The sequence below is a fragment of the Heptranchias perlo genome, chromosome 18 (genome assembly GCF_035084215.1).
Source record: "Heptranchias perlo isolate sHepPer1 chromosome 18, sHepPer1.hap1, whole genome shotgun sequence".
Lineage (NCBI taxonomy): Eukaryota > Metazoa > Chordata > Chondrichthyes > Hexanchiformes > Hexanchidae > Heptranchias > Heptranchias perlo.
Genome location: NC_090342.1, coordinates 45,470,965 through 45,492,906, shown reverse-complemented (window position 1 = coordinate 45,492,906; position 21,942 = coordinate 45,470,965). Strand labels below are relative to the sequence as shown.

At 40.4% G+C, this 21,942-nt stretch overlaps 1 protein-coding gene across 11 annotated transcripts in view; it reads left to right on the top strand.

The window, feature by feature from the left end:
- LOC137334827 (ataxin-7-like protein 1) overlaps nt 1-21,942 on the top strand; it is a 226,182-nt gene that overhangs the window by 137,268 nt on the left and 66,972 nt on the right. For all 11 annotated transcript variants that reach the window (XR_010966251.1, XM_067999835.1, XM_067999834.1 and 8 more), the window contains one exon: nt 18,371-18,654. Coding sequence is in view for 10 of the 11 variants with exons in the window: in XM_067999835.1 (XP_067855936.1) it covers nt 18,371-18,654 (284 nt within the window). In the remaining variant the exon portion in view is untranslated. The remainder of the gene's footprint in view (nt 1-18,370; nt 18,655-21,942) is intronic.

Sequence of the window (21,942 nt, the reverse complement as noted above, 5' to 3'; positions counted from 1 at the left end):
ATAAGGTGAGGTAGTAACAGATGAGGGAACTGGGGTGTTACAAGGTTAGCAAAAGAGAGAAGATTTCCACTGTTATATTTCTGATTCACAAATTGTTGATTAGTTGCAAAAATCCTTCAGTAAAATTGATTTTTCAGCTTTGTATCAGATTTTTGAAGTTCATATTTTATGCAGGTGAAATAGATATCCTGGGGTTATTTATTTTTTTAAAAAACCGCTGCTTTATTTAATGCCCTTAGAATTATTATGTATTTTCTGAACTTTCACTGATAACGGAAAATGCTAATTTTTGAGCTATTTCGCATAATAGCAGGGTTCTCCCTCAGTAAGTGGGATTTCCCAGTTTAAAACTGCAGTGGCTCCTGGACTATCCGGTTTATCCTTGGAATTGATGTGAAGCCCAAGCATTCCTGGTTTTAAACTGGAATTGCAGTGAAGCTAGTGCATTCCTGGTTTAATATTGGAATTTGAATGGTACTAGACCATCACATGCCATAGAACTTGAATGGCACCAAGCAGCTAGAACAGACTTCACTTGTTTTATACTAGGGAACTGAGGACAGGCAAAGTGATTGGAGAACTCGACTGAATGGCCTCACCATTAAGCTGATCTTTCCGATCTTGATCTATTGGTGAAGAGCATGTGGATATTATTATTACTTAAGAGATATTAATGAGTCAAAGGGAAAAAAAATGGCTTTAATTAACTTGGATCAATAGGATACAATTTTTTAAAACAATCAAATCTTACTTCAGCTGTCTCCAGAGACATGGTATTCCACCTCAGGAGGTGACACTAGCTCTCTGGTCCATTATTTTATTTTGGCTGTGACTGGGCTAAGGTCTCAGCCTGCCTTTACAAGCCAACATTGTTAAAATCGTATTATTGAGCTGTACGGCATTCCCCGTAGTGTGATGTGGTTTATGTGACTTTTGAGCAGCTGCACGTGCGCAAATCTTATACATGGGCAGTTGTTTTGATGTTGCAGAATCTGTTCCACAATATAAATGGGGTGAATTTAGCACACCAAGAACTGTTCTGACTGTAAACAGGTCGGTAATATAAATGGGTTACTAAACTTCATTCTCTTCTTGGATACCGTCATTGCCACACATGCCACTCCAGCAGAAGGATGACATGGTTGGGCTTGTCCACAGCTGCCATTAGTATGACTTCACAACCCTTTAGCAGGGTCTTTTCTGTCTTTATACAGTAGGCCTAATTTTGCCAGCATTTTTTTTCCCAGTGTTATCTAGAGCTAGCAAAACTCAAATCAATTTACAAGAAAAGTTGGAGTTCGGAATAAAATTCAGGGCCTCCAAGTGACTGCCCAGCAGAAGTTGTAAAAAGCATTCTGAGTGATGTACTCGTCCTCCATATATATCATTGATTCTTATTGTTTAACTACCTATTGCCATTGTGGGATAATCATTGGTTACAGGGCCTGTATAGAACCTTGGAGAGCTTCAGAGAGTACATCAACTCATCATCAGGGATTGTTGCATAATTGGTTTGTTAACATTAGTAATTTGGGAGTTGTATCTTTTTGAAGTAGCCTCTGCTGAGCTTTACTGTGTGCAGCAACAGCTACAAACTCAGCAGGAGCTGCATTAAAAGAAGATGACTGCCTCTGCTCAGTCTGGTAACAGGCTATAAACTTCTCTAGAGCTGTTCAGTGCTTTGTGGTGTTCTTAAGGTTAATGGTGGACAATGGATTCCATGTTAGACGATAGCTTTTTGTTCAACTTGGATAAAATGGAGCCTTTCAAGTCATGATTATTCCATGAGGGCGGGAGACAGTTAAAAACAGATGATGTGGGAAACACTGAAAAATATTTTCTTTCTCCATCTTTCACTTTACATGAAGAAAATCTTAATTTCTCTTTATTTTTTAAAGGTGTATCATCCTCTTTGTTCCCTTGTGGTCTCACTAGAACATGCTTCTCCTGCGGTCAAAAGGAAGGATAGGTGAGCTGGTCCGACATCTCCACCTATACCATTCTTCAACTGGCTGTTCACAAACATTGATAGCAGCCTGTTGGCGACTCTCTCCATCACTTTTTCCTTTCTTTCCACCTTGCCCACCCTTCCAGTGGGCCAAGTTTGACTTTTACTTGGTGCTTTGTCATAGCAACACAACTGAGATTTGGAAGTCTAAAACATGGGGAAGTGCTCCTGCATCCCCACCATATAGAATTACCTAGAAATTACAACACGTTCAGCCCAACCAGTCCATGTTTGTGTTTATCCTCCACGTGAGTAATAGTTCTAATCCCATGTGCCCGTCCTGTTCCCATGTCCCTTTATTCCCCTTTCCTTCAACCACCTATCTAACCTGTTCTTAAATATTGATATGGTCTCTGCTTCAATCACTAACTCTAGTAGTGCATTCCACAGCCTCACAGCCCTCTGTGTAAAAAAAAAGGTTTCTCCTGCTCTCTGTCCGAAATATCTTACATTTAATCTTCTATAAATGTCCCTTTCTCTAACCCTCCAATCACTGGAAACAGTCTGTTTCTATCACTTCTGTCCCATCCCTTCATAATTTTAAACACTTTTATCAAATCCCCCATATCCTCCTTTGTTCTAATGAAAGTAGCCCCAATTTCCCAAGTCTTTCTTTGTATTTGTATTTTCTCATACCAGGCAGCATCCAAGTGAATCTATGCTGTACCCTACCTATTGTCACAACATCCTTGCTATAGTGTGGAGCCCAAAACTGCACACAGTGCTCCATCTATGGTCTTACTAAGATTTTATGTAGATTGACAATTATGTCTTGACTTTTATGTTTTATACCTCTTGCCATAAAACCCAGTATTCCATTAACTTTATTAGGGCCTTATCCACTTTAGGTGCTGCTTTTAATGTCTTGTGAACCTGAACCTCGAAATCTCTGCTCTTCCATATCACCCAGTTTTCCGCCATTTCGGTACCAAAATGTACCAACTCACACTTCACTGACATTGAATTCCATCTGCCACTTTTTTGCCCATTCTACCATCTTAAAAGTCTCTCCGTGCAGCTTCCTTTGGTCCTCAGAATTATTTGCGATGCCTTCTATTTTAGTATCGTCTGCAAATTTGGATTCGACGCCCACTAGTCCTACATCCAAATCATCGATGTACACATCAACTTGCATATATATAGTGCTTTTAACGTCGTAAAACATTCCAAGGTGCTCCACAAGAGTGATTATCAAACAAAATTTGACACCGAGCCACATGAGGAGATATTGGGACAGGTGACAAAAGGTTGGTCAAAGAGTTAGGTTTTAAGGAGCGTCTCAAAGGAGGAGAGAGAAGTAAAGAGGCAGAGAGGTTTAGGGAGGGAATTCCACAACTTATGGCCTAGGCAGCTGAAGGCATGGCGAACAGAAGCAGTCCCAGAACAGAACTCTGTGGGACTCCAGTACCCATTTCCAACCACTCTGAGAATCTGTTCTTGACTCCTCCCCTCTGCATCCTTCTTTCTAACCAGTTTTTAATTGAATTTGATACCCTTCCCCTAATTCCTTACCCCTTAATGTTTTTAAGTAGTTTCCTATGTGGTAACTTGTCAAAGGCTTTTCAAAAATCCATTTACACCACGTTCACTATATTTCCGTCATCCACCAAATCTTTCACCACCTCAAAGAACTCCACCAGGTTTGTCAAACACAATAATCTTCCTTTCTGAAATCCATGTTAGCTGCTTCAAATTATTTTCTGTTCATCTGGATATTTAGTAATTTAATCTTTAATTCAAGATTCCAGAATTTTCCTTAGCACAGATGTTAAACCAGCTGACCTGTAATTACGTGGGCTAGCTCTGTCTCCCCATTTGAAAACGGGTATTACATTGGCCACTGTCTAGTCCACCGGTTCACTGAATAGAATAATAGAACTCTGAAATCTAATTTCTAGGGCCTCTGCTGTTTCTTCCTGCATTTCCCTCAGTATCCTTGGATGTATCCAGTTAGGACCCAGCACTTTGTCCTCCTTTAACTCAACTAACTTCTCTAATAATAACTCACTATCTTCTCCCCTTCAGGGGTCCCACCTCACATGTAACGTTTCTCTTTTTACTGATATGTTTGTGGAATGCTTTATTGTTTTTAAAAAATTTTTTTTGAGATTCTCTCTTCATACTTCCTCCTTGCTTTTCTTATCACCTTTCTTAACCCCTTTCCTTATTTTCTCATATTTTTATTATACCTGTGGGCCCCAAATGCTCAACTTTTGTTTGTTTCAAACTTCTTTATTTGTTCATAGCATTCTGAAATGTGAAGTTTTTTTTAATGGTATATATTCTGCAACAACGCAATCTCTTTTTTACAAATATCCCATTGTTGACCTACAGTTCTGAGTAACGATTTCTCCGTCCACCTCACCTCAACTAGCTCACTCCTCATCTTTCTAAAATACGCTCTATTCCAATCTAGTGCCCTTGTTTTTGGACTAACTTTTTCCCTTTCTATTTCGACCTTAAACCTCATCATATTATGGTCCCAAGGTGCTCACCCAGATTTAACTCATCTATTTGGTTACTCATAACCAGATCTAGCAATACCTCTCTTGTAAGCATGTGAACATATTGCTTGTGGAAGGAGTCCTGCACGCATTTTAAGAATCCATTCCATTTACTCCCTCCCTGCCCCAATCAATGAATAGATAATTAAACAATAATTTTGTTATTCCTGCTCATCTCCCTGATCTGTCTACAGATTTCCTCGTCCATTTCCCTCCCACAATTAGGGAGTCTGTAGTACAACCTCACTAATGTAACAATCCTTTTTTAATCTCTGATCTACCAGATTGACTCTGTCTGAACTTCTTTTTGTGTACACCAGTCCTCTCTACAGCATGTATTTTCCTCCTTCACCAATATGCCACTCCCCTGCCTTTCTTACCTATTCAGGCCCTCCGAAAAATATTATAACCTGACATTTTTATTTTCCACTGCTGCTCAGTTTGCAGCAAAGTTTCTGTTACTGCTATTAAATCTATATTTTCCTCAGACGCAATTGCTTCTAATTCTCCAGTTTATTTCCCATGCACTTGAGCAATGAAATACTTGCACTTTATCTCAGTCTTGTTCATATTTAATACCACTCCTTTTCACCTGAGCTTTTTGTCCAAGCTAGCATTATAACTGGCTGATTTGATTTTCCTCCTTTTATTCCTAATGCATGCTCTTCTTCTTGCTAGATTCTTTTTATTTGTACATTTACCTCATCTACCTTCTCTTCTTGCACCCTCTGATTGCTTTTATTTTTCCTGCCACCTCTCTAGTTTAAATCACTCTTCACTTCATTATTTAATTAGCTCCCTTCCTGTTCAGATGTAGCCCAACCTTGCAGAACAGCTGCCAGCTTCCTCAAAACTGGTGTCAGTGCCCCATAAAATAGAAACCATCTTCCTGACCTCATCCTTTTAACCACATGCTGATCTCCCTAATCTACCTATCCTTCCCTAATCTAGCGCATGGCTGGGGGAGTAATCCAGAGATTACCACTCTTGAAGCCTTGTTCCTAGGGCTGCTTTCTAATCTCCTAAAATTCTTTTGTAGGACTTCAAGCCTTTCCTTTCCTATATTGTTGGCTCCCCCGTGGATCATAATGACTTGCTCCTCTATCTCCCCTCCCATAATCTTTTCCAGTCTTTCTGAAATGTCCCGTACCCCATCACTTGGGAGGCAACAGAGTATTCGTGACTCTCTGTCTGGACTGCAAAAGATAGTGTCCATTCCTTTAACTATTGAGCCTGCTATTGCTACCGCATTCCTAATTGAATTGTTATTTCCCCGCCCCCCCCCAAATTATCTCATGTTATTTGGTGCCATTATAAACCTGTTATGGCAGACTTTGTTAATCATGCAACACACTGTGCCTCTGGCACTCCTGTAGGAGGGAACATGTTTTCCCTGTTCATATCCCTGTAAAAGAGTGGCTTGATATACTGTGCTCCTCCTGCAGTTAAGAGAGTGGAACATACTGGCCCATAGATTTCTCATTGACCATCGGCAATACCGCTTTTAATTGATTGCGGGAAAGGACCTTTCTTTCAGGTTCCTTATTTGGCGGAACGGATTGCACTGCCATTGCTAAGTGCCCAGTCCATCAGTTCAAAATGGCTGAATTGGTCACGGAGTCGAAATTTGCCCGGTGGGAGGATTGAAACTCCTTCCCAATATGGAAATCCCAAAACTGTAACAGTGACACTAACAAGTCCCTCCAGATTTCTGGTGCTCATAATTTTCCCTTGTAGCCATAGAATTGCATCTGGCATGAAATGCCCTGCAGCAGTTTTTAGTAGCATGTTACATTCGCTGGGGAACCAAGGATGTACCATAAAATAAACAAAATGTGTAATGGATTTGGTCACATGATGAAAAGAATTTCACTGTTTAGATCTCAGCCAAGAAGGGAGGATGACTATCATTTAGAATTACTCAGCACCAGATTATAGAATATCTGCTTAATCTCAAACCTACTGTTACTCCATTAAGTCTCTGACATCATCAAGGTACAACTTGGTAAGCGCTTGTGTTTATTCCTTTTATCTGAGTGAAAGCTCTCATAAAATCACTGCTATAATTGTATTTTATCTATCACACAACAGTATGCCAAGTATATGGTCAGTGGTATCAGTAATGATAATGAGGCTTTATAAATATAAGGTAAAAAATTTTTTTGTAATCGAATAGATTTCCCTGCTTTATGATTTTAGTTATGAAATAAGTGCTTTAGTGAGATTTCTTCTTTAACAATGTACATGATTTTTGTGCTGTTCTTTTAGTAATCAAGGTGTGTTGCATTGTGTCCAATTGCAGCACTGCCGCATTTGGTAACTGACTCTGAGCTTTAAAATTGCAAATTGATTCACTCACCTGGGGGATGATTTTAAACCCCAAAAACGGGTGGGTTGGGGGCGGGTGGGATTTGAAAATAGTTGTTTTTTGGGTCGCGACCACAACCCGGCTTTATTTCCGGGTTTAACGTCGGCGCATAAAAGTACAGGCTTCCCGCTGGGAATGCCGAGTCCAAAAATTTTGCGGTTGCGACCCCAAAAAAGCAACTATTTTCAACTCCCACCCATCCCCAACCCACCCGTTTTTGGGGTTTAAAATCACCCCCATGGTTTTCCTGCAGCACACAGCACATTTCGGATATGTAATGTTTTAATGACCCTTTCATTTTCCAAAATTACAGACTAGATTTAGGAATTAAAACTCGAAGATGGTGAGGTTTCTGGGATGATGGTTTAGCTGACCATTGCTGCATGAACATCCTTCAGTTTTGTTTTTGAGAAGAAAATGCATTAATAGCAGGGTTAAAATTGCCATTAATTTAACCAAAAAATACTAAATTCCTAACTGAGGAGTCATTGGGTTGCTTCTGCACATTTACCCATTGAATGTTGGAAATATATTTATTCAAAACATTATGTGGAATAAATATCAACCCTTTAAAGACTGGGCACCTGTGCAGGCATTGGAGCAGGCTGCCATCCTGAAAGATAGTACCATGCCACTAGCATAGGGTACTGGCTCCATGTGGGCACTGATCTGCGGGAAAGCAATGAAATCAGTAAGGTGCTTGTGTGCAACCCAGCTCCAACCATTTGGAAAGCAGACGAGACAGCAGGTACTGAATTTCCACTGCAGTGGGCTCTTAGTGTAAATTGTCCGGGAGTACAGCATGAGAAATGGAAAATCAACCAGGACCCAGATATATCTTGGTAAGTTGCTGCAGTGCATTCTGTAGACAGTACATACTGCAGCCACAGTTGCAGTCACACTTAATTGTGTGCATTCTTGGAAGGTGCGGTTGGCTTTTCTCCCCGTGTTTGACCTGGTAAGATCAGTAAACTTCTTTCTGCACTGCATTGTCGGTTATATTAGCAGTGATGGCTCTGGCCATTGCCACTGTACTGCTTTTCTTGGGGCCTTGTACCAAACAAGATATATCTCTCTCTTACCTGACTTCCTCCAAAAACATTTCACTGCTCCATCAGAGAACCTTGTGCCTGCCTGTTTAACCTGCTGCAGGCCTTCAAATCCTGTTGTAGCACAGTAATTCTTGCAACCCCCTTCAAAAATGAAAGGGTGAGCTCCAAATCAGGCAACTGATTAAACTGACGCCTGTCCCCAGGCTTCTATAGCTGACTGCTAAGTGTGGGAGAGCAGCCCAGGTGTTTGGCCCTCTGATGAGTTGCTGATGAGTTGCTGTTGTGCCCCAGCTGGAATCATCTGATTCATATTAAAACTGGGCCCACCTAATGTGTATAGCTTAGTACTGCACTGGGTGGTGCCTTTACATACTTGATCATTAGGGGAGCAGCACCCTGCTGCTCCTGCTTTCAGTTTTTTGAATGTGTGAGATTAATTTTGTCAATTAGCACATAGTTTCTCTCCCTCTCCAAAATAGATGCAGTCCACATATTAAGTAGAGTATTGAGTATATTTTCTTCCATAGAACCACTGAAGTTTACATTGCAGAAGGAGCCAATCGGCCCATTGTGTCTGTGCCAACTCGTTACTACGGCAATCTAAAACTAATCTCACTGCATTGCCCTCTCCTCATAGACTTATATCTTCCTTGGCTTCAAATATTTATCCAATTTTCCCTTGGCAATGCATTCCATGCTCCAACAACCCTCTGCATAAAGAAATTTTTCCTCACCTTTCTCCTCACTCTCTTCACAACAATTTTGAATTGCTGACCCCTCACTTGAAACCTCAACCTTAATTAAATCTCCTCTTTGTCTTTTCTGCTCCAGTGGAACGAGTCCAAGTGTTTCAAGTCTCATCTCAACTATAGTTTCCTATCCATGGCATCGTCCTGGTGAATCTATGTTATACGCTCTCCGTGACTCTTATATGCTCCCTATAACGAGGTGCCCAAAACTGTATACAGTCTAAATGTGGCCCGACTAGTGTTTTGTACAAATTTATCATTACTTTGCTACTGTTGTACATATTAACAAGATTAACTTGTTCACATACCGTAACCTTTGTTACGGTCATCTTTTTGTAAAAAAAATTGAGAGCTCCTTTTTTAAAAACAAAATAACATTGTTCATAAACCTATCCATACCATATATTTGTCACAACTGTCCTGATGCCCACACTGATAGAACTTTTAGGAATCATTGGATTAGGAACTCTAATTATGTGTTCCCTTTCCCTAGCTCCAGTTATAGCATTCTTGCCAGTACCATGCTGAGATCAGCTCACTTGGCACAGATCAACGATTAAAATTGGAATCAACCTAGCACACTGGGTAATGTGGTTACCAAATAAGGAACCTGAGGAAGCGACTTGTGCCAGGTTCTCAAAAGAAAATATAATTTTTATGAGTATAATTTTAGTGCAGGAAAATCAGCTACTTTATGATCTGATTTTTTTCATTGTGACATTTGTGGGGAAATCTGTTTTTCTTAATCCAGTGGTACATCGTCTCTTGACTATTATAGAGGGAGGATAAGATCATGGTTAGTAGTGATGTGTTGAAATGATAAATAACTGAAGGTTATGAGAAAGGATAGACTGAATTACATTTGTCCTTAATGCATGACATGGGAAGATTGAACTGTATTAAATTACAAATCAACTGGTGCAGAAAATGTTAAGGAATGTGAACAAGAAAAGTTTATTTTTAAAATGGTTCGATTTGGTATTTTGAGTATGTTGATTAGTAAATTTGCTAGAATTTTTTAAAATACTCATTTATAAGCAAATCTCCTGTTGTATTGCACACGGTGAACATAAGAATGTACATCTTAGGCCATCTGGCTGGCTCCGGAGTTCAAATACATACAATTCACTATCAGTGTCCCTTCTTTGATTTTTCTCACCAAATGTCCATCTAACTCCTTAAAATTACTGATGATATCAGCCACGATTGCCTTTCTGGGCAGTCCATTCCAAACATTCACCATCCTCTGTGCGAAATAGTCATGTCTCAGCTGCCCATTCATCTTCCCTCTTCCAAGTTTCTTGGGATTCAGCTCATCAATACCTTTGAGGATCTTGAACACCTCAACAATAACAACAACTTGCATTTCTATAGCGCCTTTAATGTCGTAAAACGTCCCAAGGCGCTTCACAGGAGCATTACAAATAAAATTTGATACCGAACCACATAAGAAGATATTAGAACGGTGCTTGGTCAAAGAGGTAGGTTTTAAGGAGCCTCTTAAAGGAGGAGAGGCAGTGAGGTTTAGGGAGGGAATTCCAGAGCTTAGGGCCTAGGCAACTGAAGGCACGACCGCCAGTGGTGGAGCGATTAAAAATCGGGGCTGGGCAACAGGCCAGAATTGGAGGAGCGCAGAGATCTCGGAGGGTTGTAGAGCTGGAGGAGGTTACGGAGATAGGGAGGAGCGCGGCCATGAAGGGATTTGAAAACAAGGATGAGAATTTTAAAACCGAGACATTGCCGGACCAGGAGCCAATGTAGGTCAGTGAGCACAGGGATGTTGGGTGAACGGGACTTAGTGTGAGTTAGGATACAGGCAGCAGAGTTTTGGATGAGCTCAAGTTTATGGAGGGTGCAATAAGATGCTCTCTCAGTTTTCTCTTAGCTTCTGTTGTAGATGAGTTGCACTTTGTTCTGTTGCAAGCACATCTCTCTATAATCTCTTTTTGACACAATTTGGTTTAGGAATCAGCTAGGTATGATTAAAACTGTCATTGCTCAGAAAGAGCCAGCCCAAGTATCAAATTGCCAGAAAGTCACAGATACATTTTTTTCAAACCTGTATTATACAAACTAAAGCACATACATCAGATTACAGCTCCCTGCTTTAAATAACAGGTTTTCTAAGCAGATCTTTAAACATCAATATTTTGCATTACAGATTATTCTGTGTTTCCTTCATGGTTAGAGTACAAAAATAGTTTTGAGTAGAAAATAATCTTCCTTTCAGAAACTGATTTGCTACAAAGACAACTTGTCCCATATGTGTGGAGTCTGAGTTTTTATTTTGAGAAGCAAGAAATATAAAATTGAGAAAAAGATTAAACTAATTTGCATTTTGCCTTCTTTAGCAAATATCTCTGGCATAATAAACACGAATAACGATACAATCTTTCCAGAAGCTGCCATTTCTTCTGCTGATTTTGAGTTCTCTCTCGGAAACAAATCAAATAAAATAAATTAAGCTCTGCTTAAAATATTTTACAAAATATATTTTTCAAGGTACAAAGTTTAATCTATCACAAATATTTGCTAATTTAAAGAACACTTGAGTTTAGTAATTTACATTGAGTTCCTATGAAAGTTACCTTAGAAAAAAATTCCAAAGTTAATGTTCTACGCTGTTCGATGATTTTATACAAAAGAACCCAAATTCACATTGAATTAGCTACTTCTAATAATCGTTTACTTGTGGGCTTTAGTTTTCAGTCCTTCTCCATTGACAGAAAGCAGGGGAGGAGGGACGGGCTTATAAACAGCAAATCCTATAACACTGAATGGCCAGTTTTTCAGTTAATCATTAATAAAAAAAAATATTCTAAGCGTTATAGACTCACATACATGCTGGGAGCTGCAGCCTGCAATCCTGTTGAGTCTCTTCAGCTATGTGTGATGGTTCAGGGAATCCCACCGAACTCCTGACACAGGCTTCTGGGACAGGCATAGGCCGCCAATAGAAAATATAATTGAGTCATTTGGAACACAAAAAGTGCTATTTTATAGGTGACTTTGGTAATTTTATAATTTTTAAGTTTTTATCTCTTTTTCTTATTGCAAACTTCATTTCCAGTAATAGGTTTTTCAGCTTGTGTGAATCTGAAATGGCAGGCAAAGGATTTTCACAAAATATTTGGAAAAGCTTGATTGGTTCACTGTCGTCCTTTATCGGTAGCCATTGCTGCCTGGCCATTTTTGATTAGTAGTTTTTTGAACTTAATGATTGGTAGGTTCACAATTGACACGTTATTATCTGTTTAGATATAATTTGTTGCCCTGTTATAAATATGCAATTTGAGCCAATCAGTTGCATTTAGATAGCATGATACTCAAAGTGTGACTGACAAAATTGTGTTGGATATACCAAGCAAATAATATATAATGCATATCTGCCATGGTTTTACTCATGGTAATAAGGATGTGCAGGGTTTTTAAGGACAGAGGTATACCATGTAAAACACAATGTATTATTCTGCTACTAAATTGTAAGTGTTAACTAAACACTGGGTGAGTTTATTCAAAGTTTAATCACTATTTAGGCTGGAGATCAGAATTCTGAATTTTTGAGGTCAATTAAAAGCCAACTGGCCTGTGGCTCCAATCTTTCATATTCTTGGAAGTTTTGTTGTACATTGTAAATGACTGCCTTTGTTTCTTTATGCTTTTTTAAAAAAAAAAAATTGTGGCACAGAAATTTGCAGTAAACAGAGTGAGTAATGCCTGAATTGTGATGGACACAAAGTGCACACTAGATGTACTGTTTTTATTATATCAAGCAAATCGCCTCTCGCAATGCTCGTGGTATTAATTCACTATGATAACTCTGCTGCTATGGCGGAGTTGTGTTTAAATTAGACTGACTGTCCCTTTAAAGCCAGAAAGTCTCTAATTGCTATCAGTAAACTCAGTCTGAGGCCACTCAAAATTTGGTTGCTATTTGTTCATGGAGCTCTGAAGATTGGAATGCACTTGTCAGTTTCAGGCTGCAGCTAAGAAGCACCCAGCATTTCAAGATTGTTTTGCCTCTGTAACATAGTGTGACTTCTGGAATGTGTTATCTGCATGAAAAGATGTAGCATTTTTAATATATTAACTCGTCAATCTCCAGTGCAATTGCACACAGTGGGATAGACTTTTGTCATCACCGCCTGCACAGCAATCTTGCGGAATGGATTGCTGCCACTTTATAGAACCTGCCCAATTTTCATTCCATGAGTGATCTGCTCCATCAGATTGCCACCCAGCTAGTGAACATCAAAATCTACCTCAATATGTCGGAGAATATCCGTTTCTGAGGCCTTTGTGTTGCTGATACTCTCTGTTTCTCCTCTTCTGCTTCTGTCTCTTTTTCTTCTTCACTGCTTCTCTTTTCTAAACTCGTCTTTTTGCTCTTCTCTCTATCTTGTTCTGCTTACCTTTCAGTTGTGAGACAGGGGGTGGTGCCACCAATGGCTGCATTTGGGGTAAAAAAAAAGTGGCCCTCAGTGGCTCCCTCCCCATCCCTCTCCCAATTGTTCATGCTTCACCCCTTCCCTCCTCCTCCTCCTCCTCTTCCTGCTCCCTTCCCACCTCCCCATCCCCTTTCCCTCTCTCCTCCCCTCTTCGGTTACTGAGAAAAAAATAACAGCTGAAATTTTTTTTCGGAAAGCATTTTGACCGTTTTATGGAAACCCAGTTGCTTGCACAATCTCAGGGTAATATACGCTAATTATAAAATAGCAGCTCTTGTGTGTGGCACATTTAACATTGAAAATACCTATCACAGCACCATCTACAGGAGTAATAGGTACTGCAGATACTTAAAATGAGTTTTCAATGAAAAGTGTGCCCTACATGCCAAATTTAATATATAATAGGTAAATAGATACAAAGCTAGTGATCTGTTTATGTTCAAGTTGTCATTTTCCTGCCTTGTTTGCATTTGTTTTGTTCTCCAGAGGCTGTGACCCAAGTTTTGCTGTTTCCTGTTCCTAATCCTAATCCCATTCTGTAAAAGGATATGGGCAAAGTGCAGGGATATAGCTCTAGTTGAAGAGCTAGCACCGGCACAGGTATGATGGGCCAACTGCCCTCCTTCTGTGCTGTAATTTGTATGATTTTATACACTTTAGTGTACCATATCTCCATCTAAAACTAGGACACTAAACTCAATTGAAAACCTTTCAACTGTTATTTTTGTCAACATATTTGCCACAGTCTTCAAGTACAGTGTAATCTATCAATGTTAGCAAAGGTACATAGTGGTGGACACTTTGTCACCCGTTAATGATGAAAGGCCACACTTCTGAGATTTCTTTTGACGTTTGCCCAGTAAAAGCAGTTTCATGCACAAGAAAAAAATTGAAGGAATAAAGACCATTTGCCCGAACAAGTTTATTCCTATACATTATAAACTTAACCTCCTGAGGGAAACTGCTACATAACATGTCTCATGACTCCTCGAGGTTATTTAGTGAAACTTCAGAAAATCAATCCATCTATTTCCACATCTCCACTCTTCAGTTTACTTTTCACCAATTACATTTCCTTTGTTCCAGCAGCAAAAGAGAGAACTTGCATTTATATAGCACTTTTCACAACCTCAGGATGTCCCAAAGTGCTTTACAGCCATTGAAGTACTTTTGAAGTGTAGTCTCTGTTGTAATGTAGGAAACAAAGTGTGCTCAGCAAGGTCCCACAAACAGCAATGAAACAATGACCAGATAACCTGTTTTAGTGATGCTGGTTGAGTGATAAATATTGGCCAGGAAACTGGGGAGAACTCCCCCGCTGTTCTTCGAATAGTGCCATAGGACGGGGTTTCGGTTTAACGTCTTATCCGAAAGATGGCATCTCCGACAGTGCAGCTCCCTCAGTACTGTGCTGGAATGTTAGCCTAGATTTTGCGTTCAAGTCTCTGGAGTGGGACTTGAACCCACAACCTTCTGACTCAGAGGCAAGAATGCTATGACTGAGCCACGGCTGACACATGGCACAAGAATTGTTGTGTTCCATGGGGCATTGGGTTACCCCTCTTTATATGTAGCCCAGATACTAGCCCAGTTCTTTTTGAAGGAGTTAGTTAAGACAGCAGTAAATCCTTTTGTTGGAAATCTTGTTCCGCATATTCGTTATTGTAAGGGGGGGTGGGAAATTTCTCCAGGTCTCTAGCCTCATTTGACACTTGTTAATTTTCTTCTTCTGTTGTCCAGTTGTAGGCCAGTAACAGCTAATTTCTTTGTGAATAACTTTCTATTATTTATTGCAATGTGGAAGACAAACAATACAACACAACTGTCTCTGTGTCTGAACCTGTATAAACATATCAGTGCAAAAGGCTGAATTTCCCTGAACCCATTGCAAAAAGAATATAGTGGTCTAATTTAACAATACTGTAAGATTGTTTTGACAAAACTGAGACAACGAAGTGTTGAATTTATTAGATAAATATTAAACTAAAGTAAGACACAAGACTTGAACATTGGCATCCCACCTTGTGCTCTCCTCCAAGCCCAGGGTTTTGGGAGAAGCAAAGGTCTTCAAAAACTAATTTTAATCAAGGTAATAAAAGACAGAAAAGACAATTCAGTGGATAAATTTAATCATGTTATTGTAAAATATATAAGTTCTTGAATTTTATTTTATTTTGTTCAAAGCCTTATTTTAGACATAAGAAATTTAAGTTACTGAGATAAAAATTGCGGATGAAAAGCATTTTGGGCGTTTTGTGGGGAAAACAATAATACAATGCCACTTAATGGCAAGAGCGTGCAATTACACAGTGACAGGGAGTGATTGACATAGGGATTTTCCATTTTAAATGTGGACATAGGAAATTATAATGGAACAGGTTGATTCAAAAGTGTGATTTAAAAACATGACAACAGGAAGGTTTTGTAGACAGTAAGTATGTGCACACTTAACAATTTCACACATATATACACATGCACACATACAGATTGATCTCCCATGGCATGATACACAGTGAATCAAAACCTATATCGGTCAAGCAGGATAAGAGAAAGGGCATAATTGAACCAATACGAGGAAAGATGGGGAGGGGGTGAGAAAGCATGAGGAGAATGGGGGAACAGGAACGGGAACAGGAACAGGGAGAGGAGGGGAAGGGAAATTGGGCAATGATTTGCCATATAGGGGAGTAGTGCCAGGTAAGAAACTACCATGATGGAGATTCCAGGGGCTCAGCAAGGGTGGGGAGGGGTGTACCAAACAGGAAAGTACCTCAGGGTGGGGTGCCGAACATCGAAATACATCACATGGGGGAGTGGGAGGGCGGTGAGAGCACCAGCATCGAATGGTCATAATGAAGCCGGAGATAAAGAACTGGCGAGTTTGACGGGACAGAAATCAAAGGAAGCTGCAGCAATAAAGATGAGCACACTGACCGATTAAGAGAACGGTCCAGCAACCAAAGAATTTTAAAAATCCATTCTCGGGATGTGGGCGTCGCTGGCAAGGCCGGCATTTACTGCCCGTCCCTGGTTGCTCTCGAGTAGGTGGTGGTGGGTCTTCTACTTGAACCGGTGCAGACGTGTGGTGAAGTTGTTCCCACAGTGCTGTTAAGTAGGGTGTTCCAGGATTTTCTCTGTGCATTTTAATTTGCTTGAGTTACAAACACATTACTTTAACTTCACAGTCCAAAATCTGAAAAAGTTAGACATTTAAATGAGCATTTCATTAAAATTTTATTTTTTTCTCTCTTTTTAAGTGTTCTTTTATGCTACATGTCTGTTTATTTTGATCTAACAATTTTTCTTACATCTTTGCTCAGGTCTGGTTTTGATGGGAATGTAGATATGACAGTGCTGGACCTTGGGACATATTTCGATCTGGTCCTCTCCTCTTAGGTCCTCCTACATAACCATCATTCCCCAGTCGAGAGGCAAGCAGCATGGTCCCAGGACTCTGCCAGTCTGTAACTCGCCGCTTTGTGGCAATTATGTGATGGCACTGCCTCCCGCTGATGCCTTGCCAGTAATATAAATGTGTTGGTGTCTTTGGAGCTGCCCCTCATAAAATGGATTCCTGTAGTGCTGGAGGCAAAGTAAAATGATACTGGTTGTCACTGGCCTCGAACGTCAGAGAAGACCTATATCCAGGAACTTAAAGGTTTTTTGAGCATCTGTGCGCACATAGTTGTTTCAGTGATGTTAGCAGTAGTCTAGGGTAGGGCTCAAACTGCCCCTAGTAAGTTCAGTCACACCAACAGCCATACCTTATATAATATAGGGCCAGGTTAACTTCCAGCCAGCAGCCAGATTTTATCCTCCTCCCCTCCCCAACTTCAGTTCAGACTGAATATTTACTTCTGCTGCAGGAGCCAACATTTTCCACTTAAAAGTTAAGGCGAGCTTTTTTAGTGCTCTGACTACCAGATAATGTAACATCAGTGCTGCATATTTATGTTTGTTTTCAGTTAATATGGGCAAAAGTGACCTGCCTCCTCACTGCTTTCATTAATGAGTTCAGCGCTATCAGCCATCCTTGAGTGTGCTGAATTTTAGTGGCCAGCCGTTGCAGGAATTTCACATCATTGACTCAATTCGCAACACCATCTGACTGTGTGCCTCCAGTTCTGTGTTAACTCACTTTAGTACCTTGCTAAGATGCTTATTGGTAATCCTGTACTTTGAAGGGACAGTATATTTTTTTCCACACTTTGAGAAACCAAACCTTTACCACAAGATCTATTTATTTCTCACCCCCTTTTCCTTTACTCCTTTTTTGTTTTGGTGGTGGTGGCAACTTATGTTTGGTTATTGTTCCATAGTTGGTGGTAATGCTCTTGTAACTCACCCCAGTGATCATTCTTCAGGAGTAAGCCTGGGCAGCGAGCGTCAGGAAGCTGTTGGACCATGGAAGCCATTACAGCTGAGCTGGATCCAGACATGCACAGCTGTAGCAGGAATGGGAAGCCTGACACCACCTCTCCCCTCTCCTTACCCCATCCCAGGAATGTTGAGGCGAATTATAATATCTCCACTGCACTCTGGCAGGGATTGGCTGCTTCAACAAAGACTGGAAACTCTCATCAGTATGGCTCAGTATCACAACACAAAGTGGACTGACTGACTGAGCCATTGGGGAGGAGGGACATCATTTACCTATAACAGTGCAGCTTGAATGTTCCATCAATCCTGATCACTTTGTTATACAGTTATTTTAAAAATGTCTTGAATAGTTGACCAACTAGTGTGTGCGTGTATATATTATGTTATTTATATATATATAAAAAAAAGTATGTTAATTGTTGATTTAATTAAGTTTTTGAAGTCAAACTTAACAGCACCAGAAAACATATACTGTCCCTTTAGCCCTTTCACTTGCTATTTCAGATTTGTGTGGAAAAACTCAGAACTGCAAAAGTTCTGGTGCGCCTGAGGTTGTCTCTGAATCTTTCTATTGCTTATTAGTAAATGAGAAAAGATTTCCCTCCCCCCTCTTCATTTTGCTAAAACTCTTGATGCATCCATTTCATTCACAAAATATCACATGTTGTGAAACTCTATCATTCAATTACAAAAAAGAATGCATCCATAGTACCAGAAATATTGGCTAAATACTGTCTGGGGTGCAGTTTGTTCACCTCTAAATTTAGTTTTCTGTTTGTGCCTGTGAAAGGGTTAACTCAAAAAAAAACACACATGGCTGTAGCATGGACAAATTCTAACTAGTGGGACTTTTTCTTGCAGTGTTCCTGTCCCAGTAGTCAGCCTTAAGAAGATCCCTAACCTGGTGAAAGCAGATGGTGCCAATGTTAAAATGAGTTCCACCACCACTACCACCTCCTCTGCCTCTTCATCCTCCACATCTTCTGCAACTTTGGTTAAATCTGCTTTGACTTCAACAACATCAAAGCCTGTGCCACCTTCACCTGAGAAGATTCTGAATGGGAAAGCAATAGTATCTCCTGCGATAGACAAGAAACACCAAAATGGCACTAAAAGCAGTAATAAGTCTCACAAAAGACTTTCTGGTGAGCGTTTCCACCTACTTTCTCCTGTAATGCATTGTTCAAATAATAATGCGAAAGAAATCTACGGTAACAAGGCAAAATAATGCCTGCGTGGTGTTAGATAGCTAGATTGTTGTTTGCTGATGACATTAATGTTGAAGTTGAGATTTAAAACAAAAATCACTTGTGTGCTTGAAAGAAATTATACATTGCAACCTGTCATGCCATTGAGTGTATTCCAGAGCTTACATATTTAGTCATCAGGGTGTCCCGGGGTGAACGGAGATTTAAACTGAATTTTAAAAAAAAATGTGAACAGTTAATACAATTTAAAGTGACTTTCATTTTAAAGAAACTAGAATTTGGTGTACGTGGCATATGTGCCAGAATGAACTCTCTTGGATTTCTGAGAAAATAGAATTTGCACAACAGGCCTTGGTGTCCATGGGCTCGGGAGGGAACAAAATATGTCAAGAGTTCCTGCTATGATTGATATCCAGTGTGCACCTCTGGAAAGTGCATGTGTGTCTGGAGGTTCAGTGAGGACACAAATGGCTCAGCTGCACTGCCCCCCATAGTCAAATAACATGCCGACACTCACTGTCTAGGTTCTGATATGAAGACTGGCTACTTGGGTGAAGTACTGGAGGGCTCCTGTTGCTCGCGGATCCATAGGTCAGCAAAAATCATTGTTCTCAGGAAAAGAAGCCCGTGGGATTAAAGGGGCAGTGGCAGCAAGGATACAAAATTGGCTAAGAGACAGAAAGCAGAGAGTAGTGGTTGTTTTCAAACTGGAGGGAAGTATACAGTGGTGTTCCCCGGGGTCAGTATTAGGACCATTGCTCTTTTTGATATATATTAATGACTTGGACAGGACATAATTTCAAAGTTTGCAGATGAAACAAAACTTGTAAACGTATTAAACAGTGAGTAGTATAGCAGCAGACTTTAGGAGGACATAGACAGACTGGCGAAATGGGCAGACACATGACAGATGAAATTTAATGCAGATAAGTTTGGTGATACATTTTGGAAGGAAAAATTAGGAGAGGCAATATAAACTAAATGGTACAATGTTAAAGGGAGTACAGAAAGCCGAGAGGAGTATAAAAAGTGCAGGGGTAAAATTAAAAAGGAAATTATGAAAGCAAAGAGAGGGCATGAAAAAATATTGGCAAGTAAAATCAAGGAAAACCCAAAGATGTTTTATAAATACATTAAGAGCAAGAGGATAACTAAGGAAAGAGTAGGGCCTATTAGGTTACCTTTTTGGTCTCTGTGTGGAGGCGGAAGATGTTGGTATGGTTCTTAATGAATACTTTGCGTCTGTCTTCACAAAAGAGAGGGACGATGCAGACGATGCAGTTTAGGAGGAGGAGTGTGAAATATTGGATGGGATAAACTTAGTGAGAGAGGAAGTATTAAGGGGATTAGCACCTTTGAAAGTAGATAAATCACCAGGGCCAGATGAAATGTATTCCAGGCTGTCAAAAGAAGCAAGGGAGGAAATAGCAGAGGCTCTGACCATCATTTTCCAATCCTCACTGGATACAGGCGTAGTGCTGGAAGATTGGAGGACTGCTAGCGTTGTACCATTGTTTAAAAAGGGAGCAAGGGATAGACCGAGTAATTACAGGCCAGTCAGTCTAACCTCGGTGGTGGGCAAATTATTGGAATCAATTCTGAGGGACAGGATAAACTGTCACTTAGAAAGGTACAGAGTAATCAAGGACAGTCAGCATGGATTTGTTAAGGGAAGGTCGTGTCTGACTAACTTGATTGCATTTTTTGAGGAGATAACAAGGAGGGTTGATGAGGGTAGTGCATTTGATGTCGTCTACATGGATTTTAGCAAGGCTTTTGACAAGGTCCCACATGGCAGACTGGTCAAAAAATTTCAAGCCTATGGGATCCAAGGGAGAGTGGCAAGTTGGATCCAAAATTGGCTCAGTGGCAGGAAGCAAAGGGTAATGATTGACTGGTGTATTTATGACTGAAAGGCTGTTTCCAGTGGGATTCCGCAGGGCTCAGTATTAGGTCCCTTGCTTTTTGTGATATATATTAGTGATTTGGACTTAAGTGTAGGGGGCATGATTAAGAAGTTTGCAGATGATACAAAAATTGGCTGTGTGGTTGATGGTGAGGAAGAAAGCTGTAGACTACAGGAAGATATCAATGGACCAGTCAGGTGGGCAAAAAAGTGTCCAATGGAATTCAATCCGGATAAGTGTGAGGTAATGCATTTGGGGAGGGCAAACAAGGCAAGGGAGTACACAATAAATGGGATGGTATTGAAAGGTGCAGAGGAAGTGAGGGACCTTGGAATGCATGTCCACAGATCCCTGAAGGTAGCAGGATGGGTGGATAAAGTGGTTAAGAAGGCATATGGAATATTTTCCTTTATTAGCCGAGGCATAGAATATAAGAGCAGGGAGGTTATGATGGAACTGTACAAAACGCTGATTAGGCCACAGCTTGAGTACTGTGTACAGTTCTGGTCAGCACATTATCGGAAGGATGTAATTTCACTAGAGAGAGTATAGAGGAGATTTATGAGGATGTTGCCAGGACTGGGGAATTTTAGCAATGAGGAAAGATTGGACAGGCTGAGGTTGTTTTGGAACAGAGGAGGCTGAGGGGTGATTTAATTGAGGTGTACAAAAGTATGAGGGGCCTAGATAGAGTGGATAGGAAGGACCTATTTCCCTTAGCAGAGAGTTCAATAACCAGGGGACATAGATTTAAAGTGATTGGTAGAAGGATTAGAGGGGAGCTGAGGAAATTTTTTTTTATCCGGAGGGTGGTGGGGGTCTGGAACTCACTGCCTGAGAGGGTGTTAGAGGCAAAAACCCTCAACTCATTAAAAAAATATCTGGATGTGCACCTGAAGTGCCATGACCTACAAGGCTATGGACCAAGTGCTGGAAAGTGGGATTACGCTGGGTGCCTCATTTTTGGCTGGCGCGGACACGGTGGGCCGAATGGCCTCCTTCTGTGCCGTAAATTTTCTATGATTCTAAGAACAGGGAGACCTGGAGGTGTATGGACACAAATCTTTGAAGGTGGCAGAACAAGTTGATTCATCTGTTAAAAAAGCATATGGGATCCTTGGCTTTATAAATAGAGGCATTGAGTACAAAAGCAAATAAGTTATGATAAACATATATAAATCATTGGTTAGGCCTCAGCTGGAATAGTGTCCAATTCTGGGCACCACACTTTAGGAAGGATGTCAAGGCTTTGGGGAGGATGCAGGGAAGATTTACTAAAATGGTACCAGGGATGAGGGACTTGCGTTATGTGGAGAGA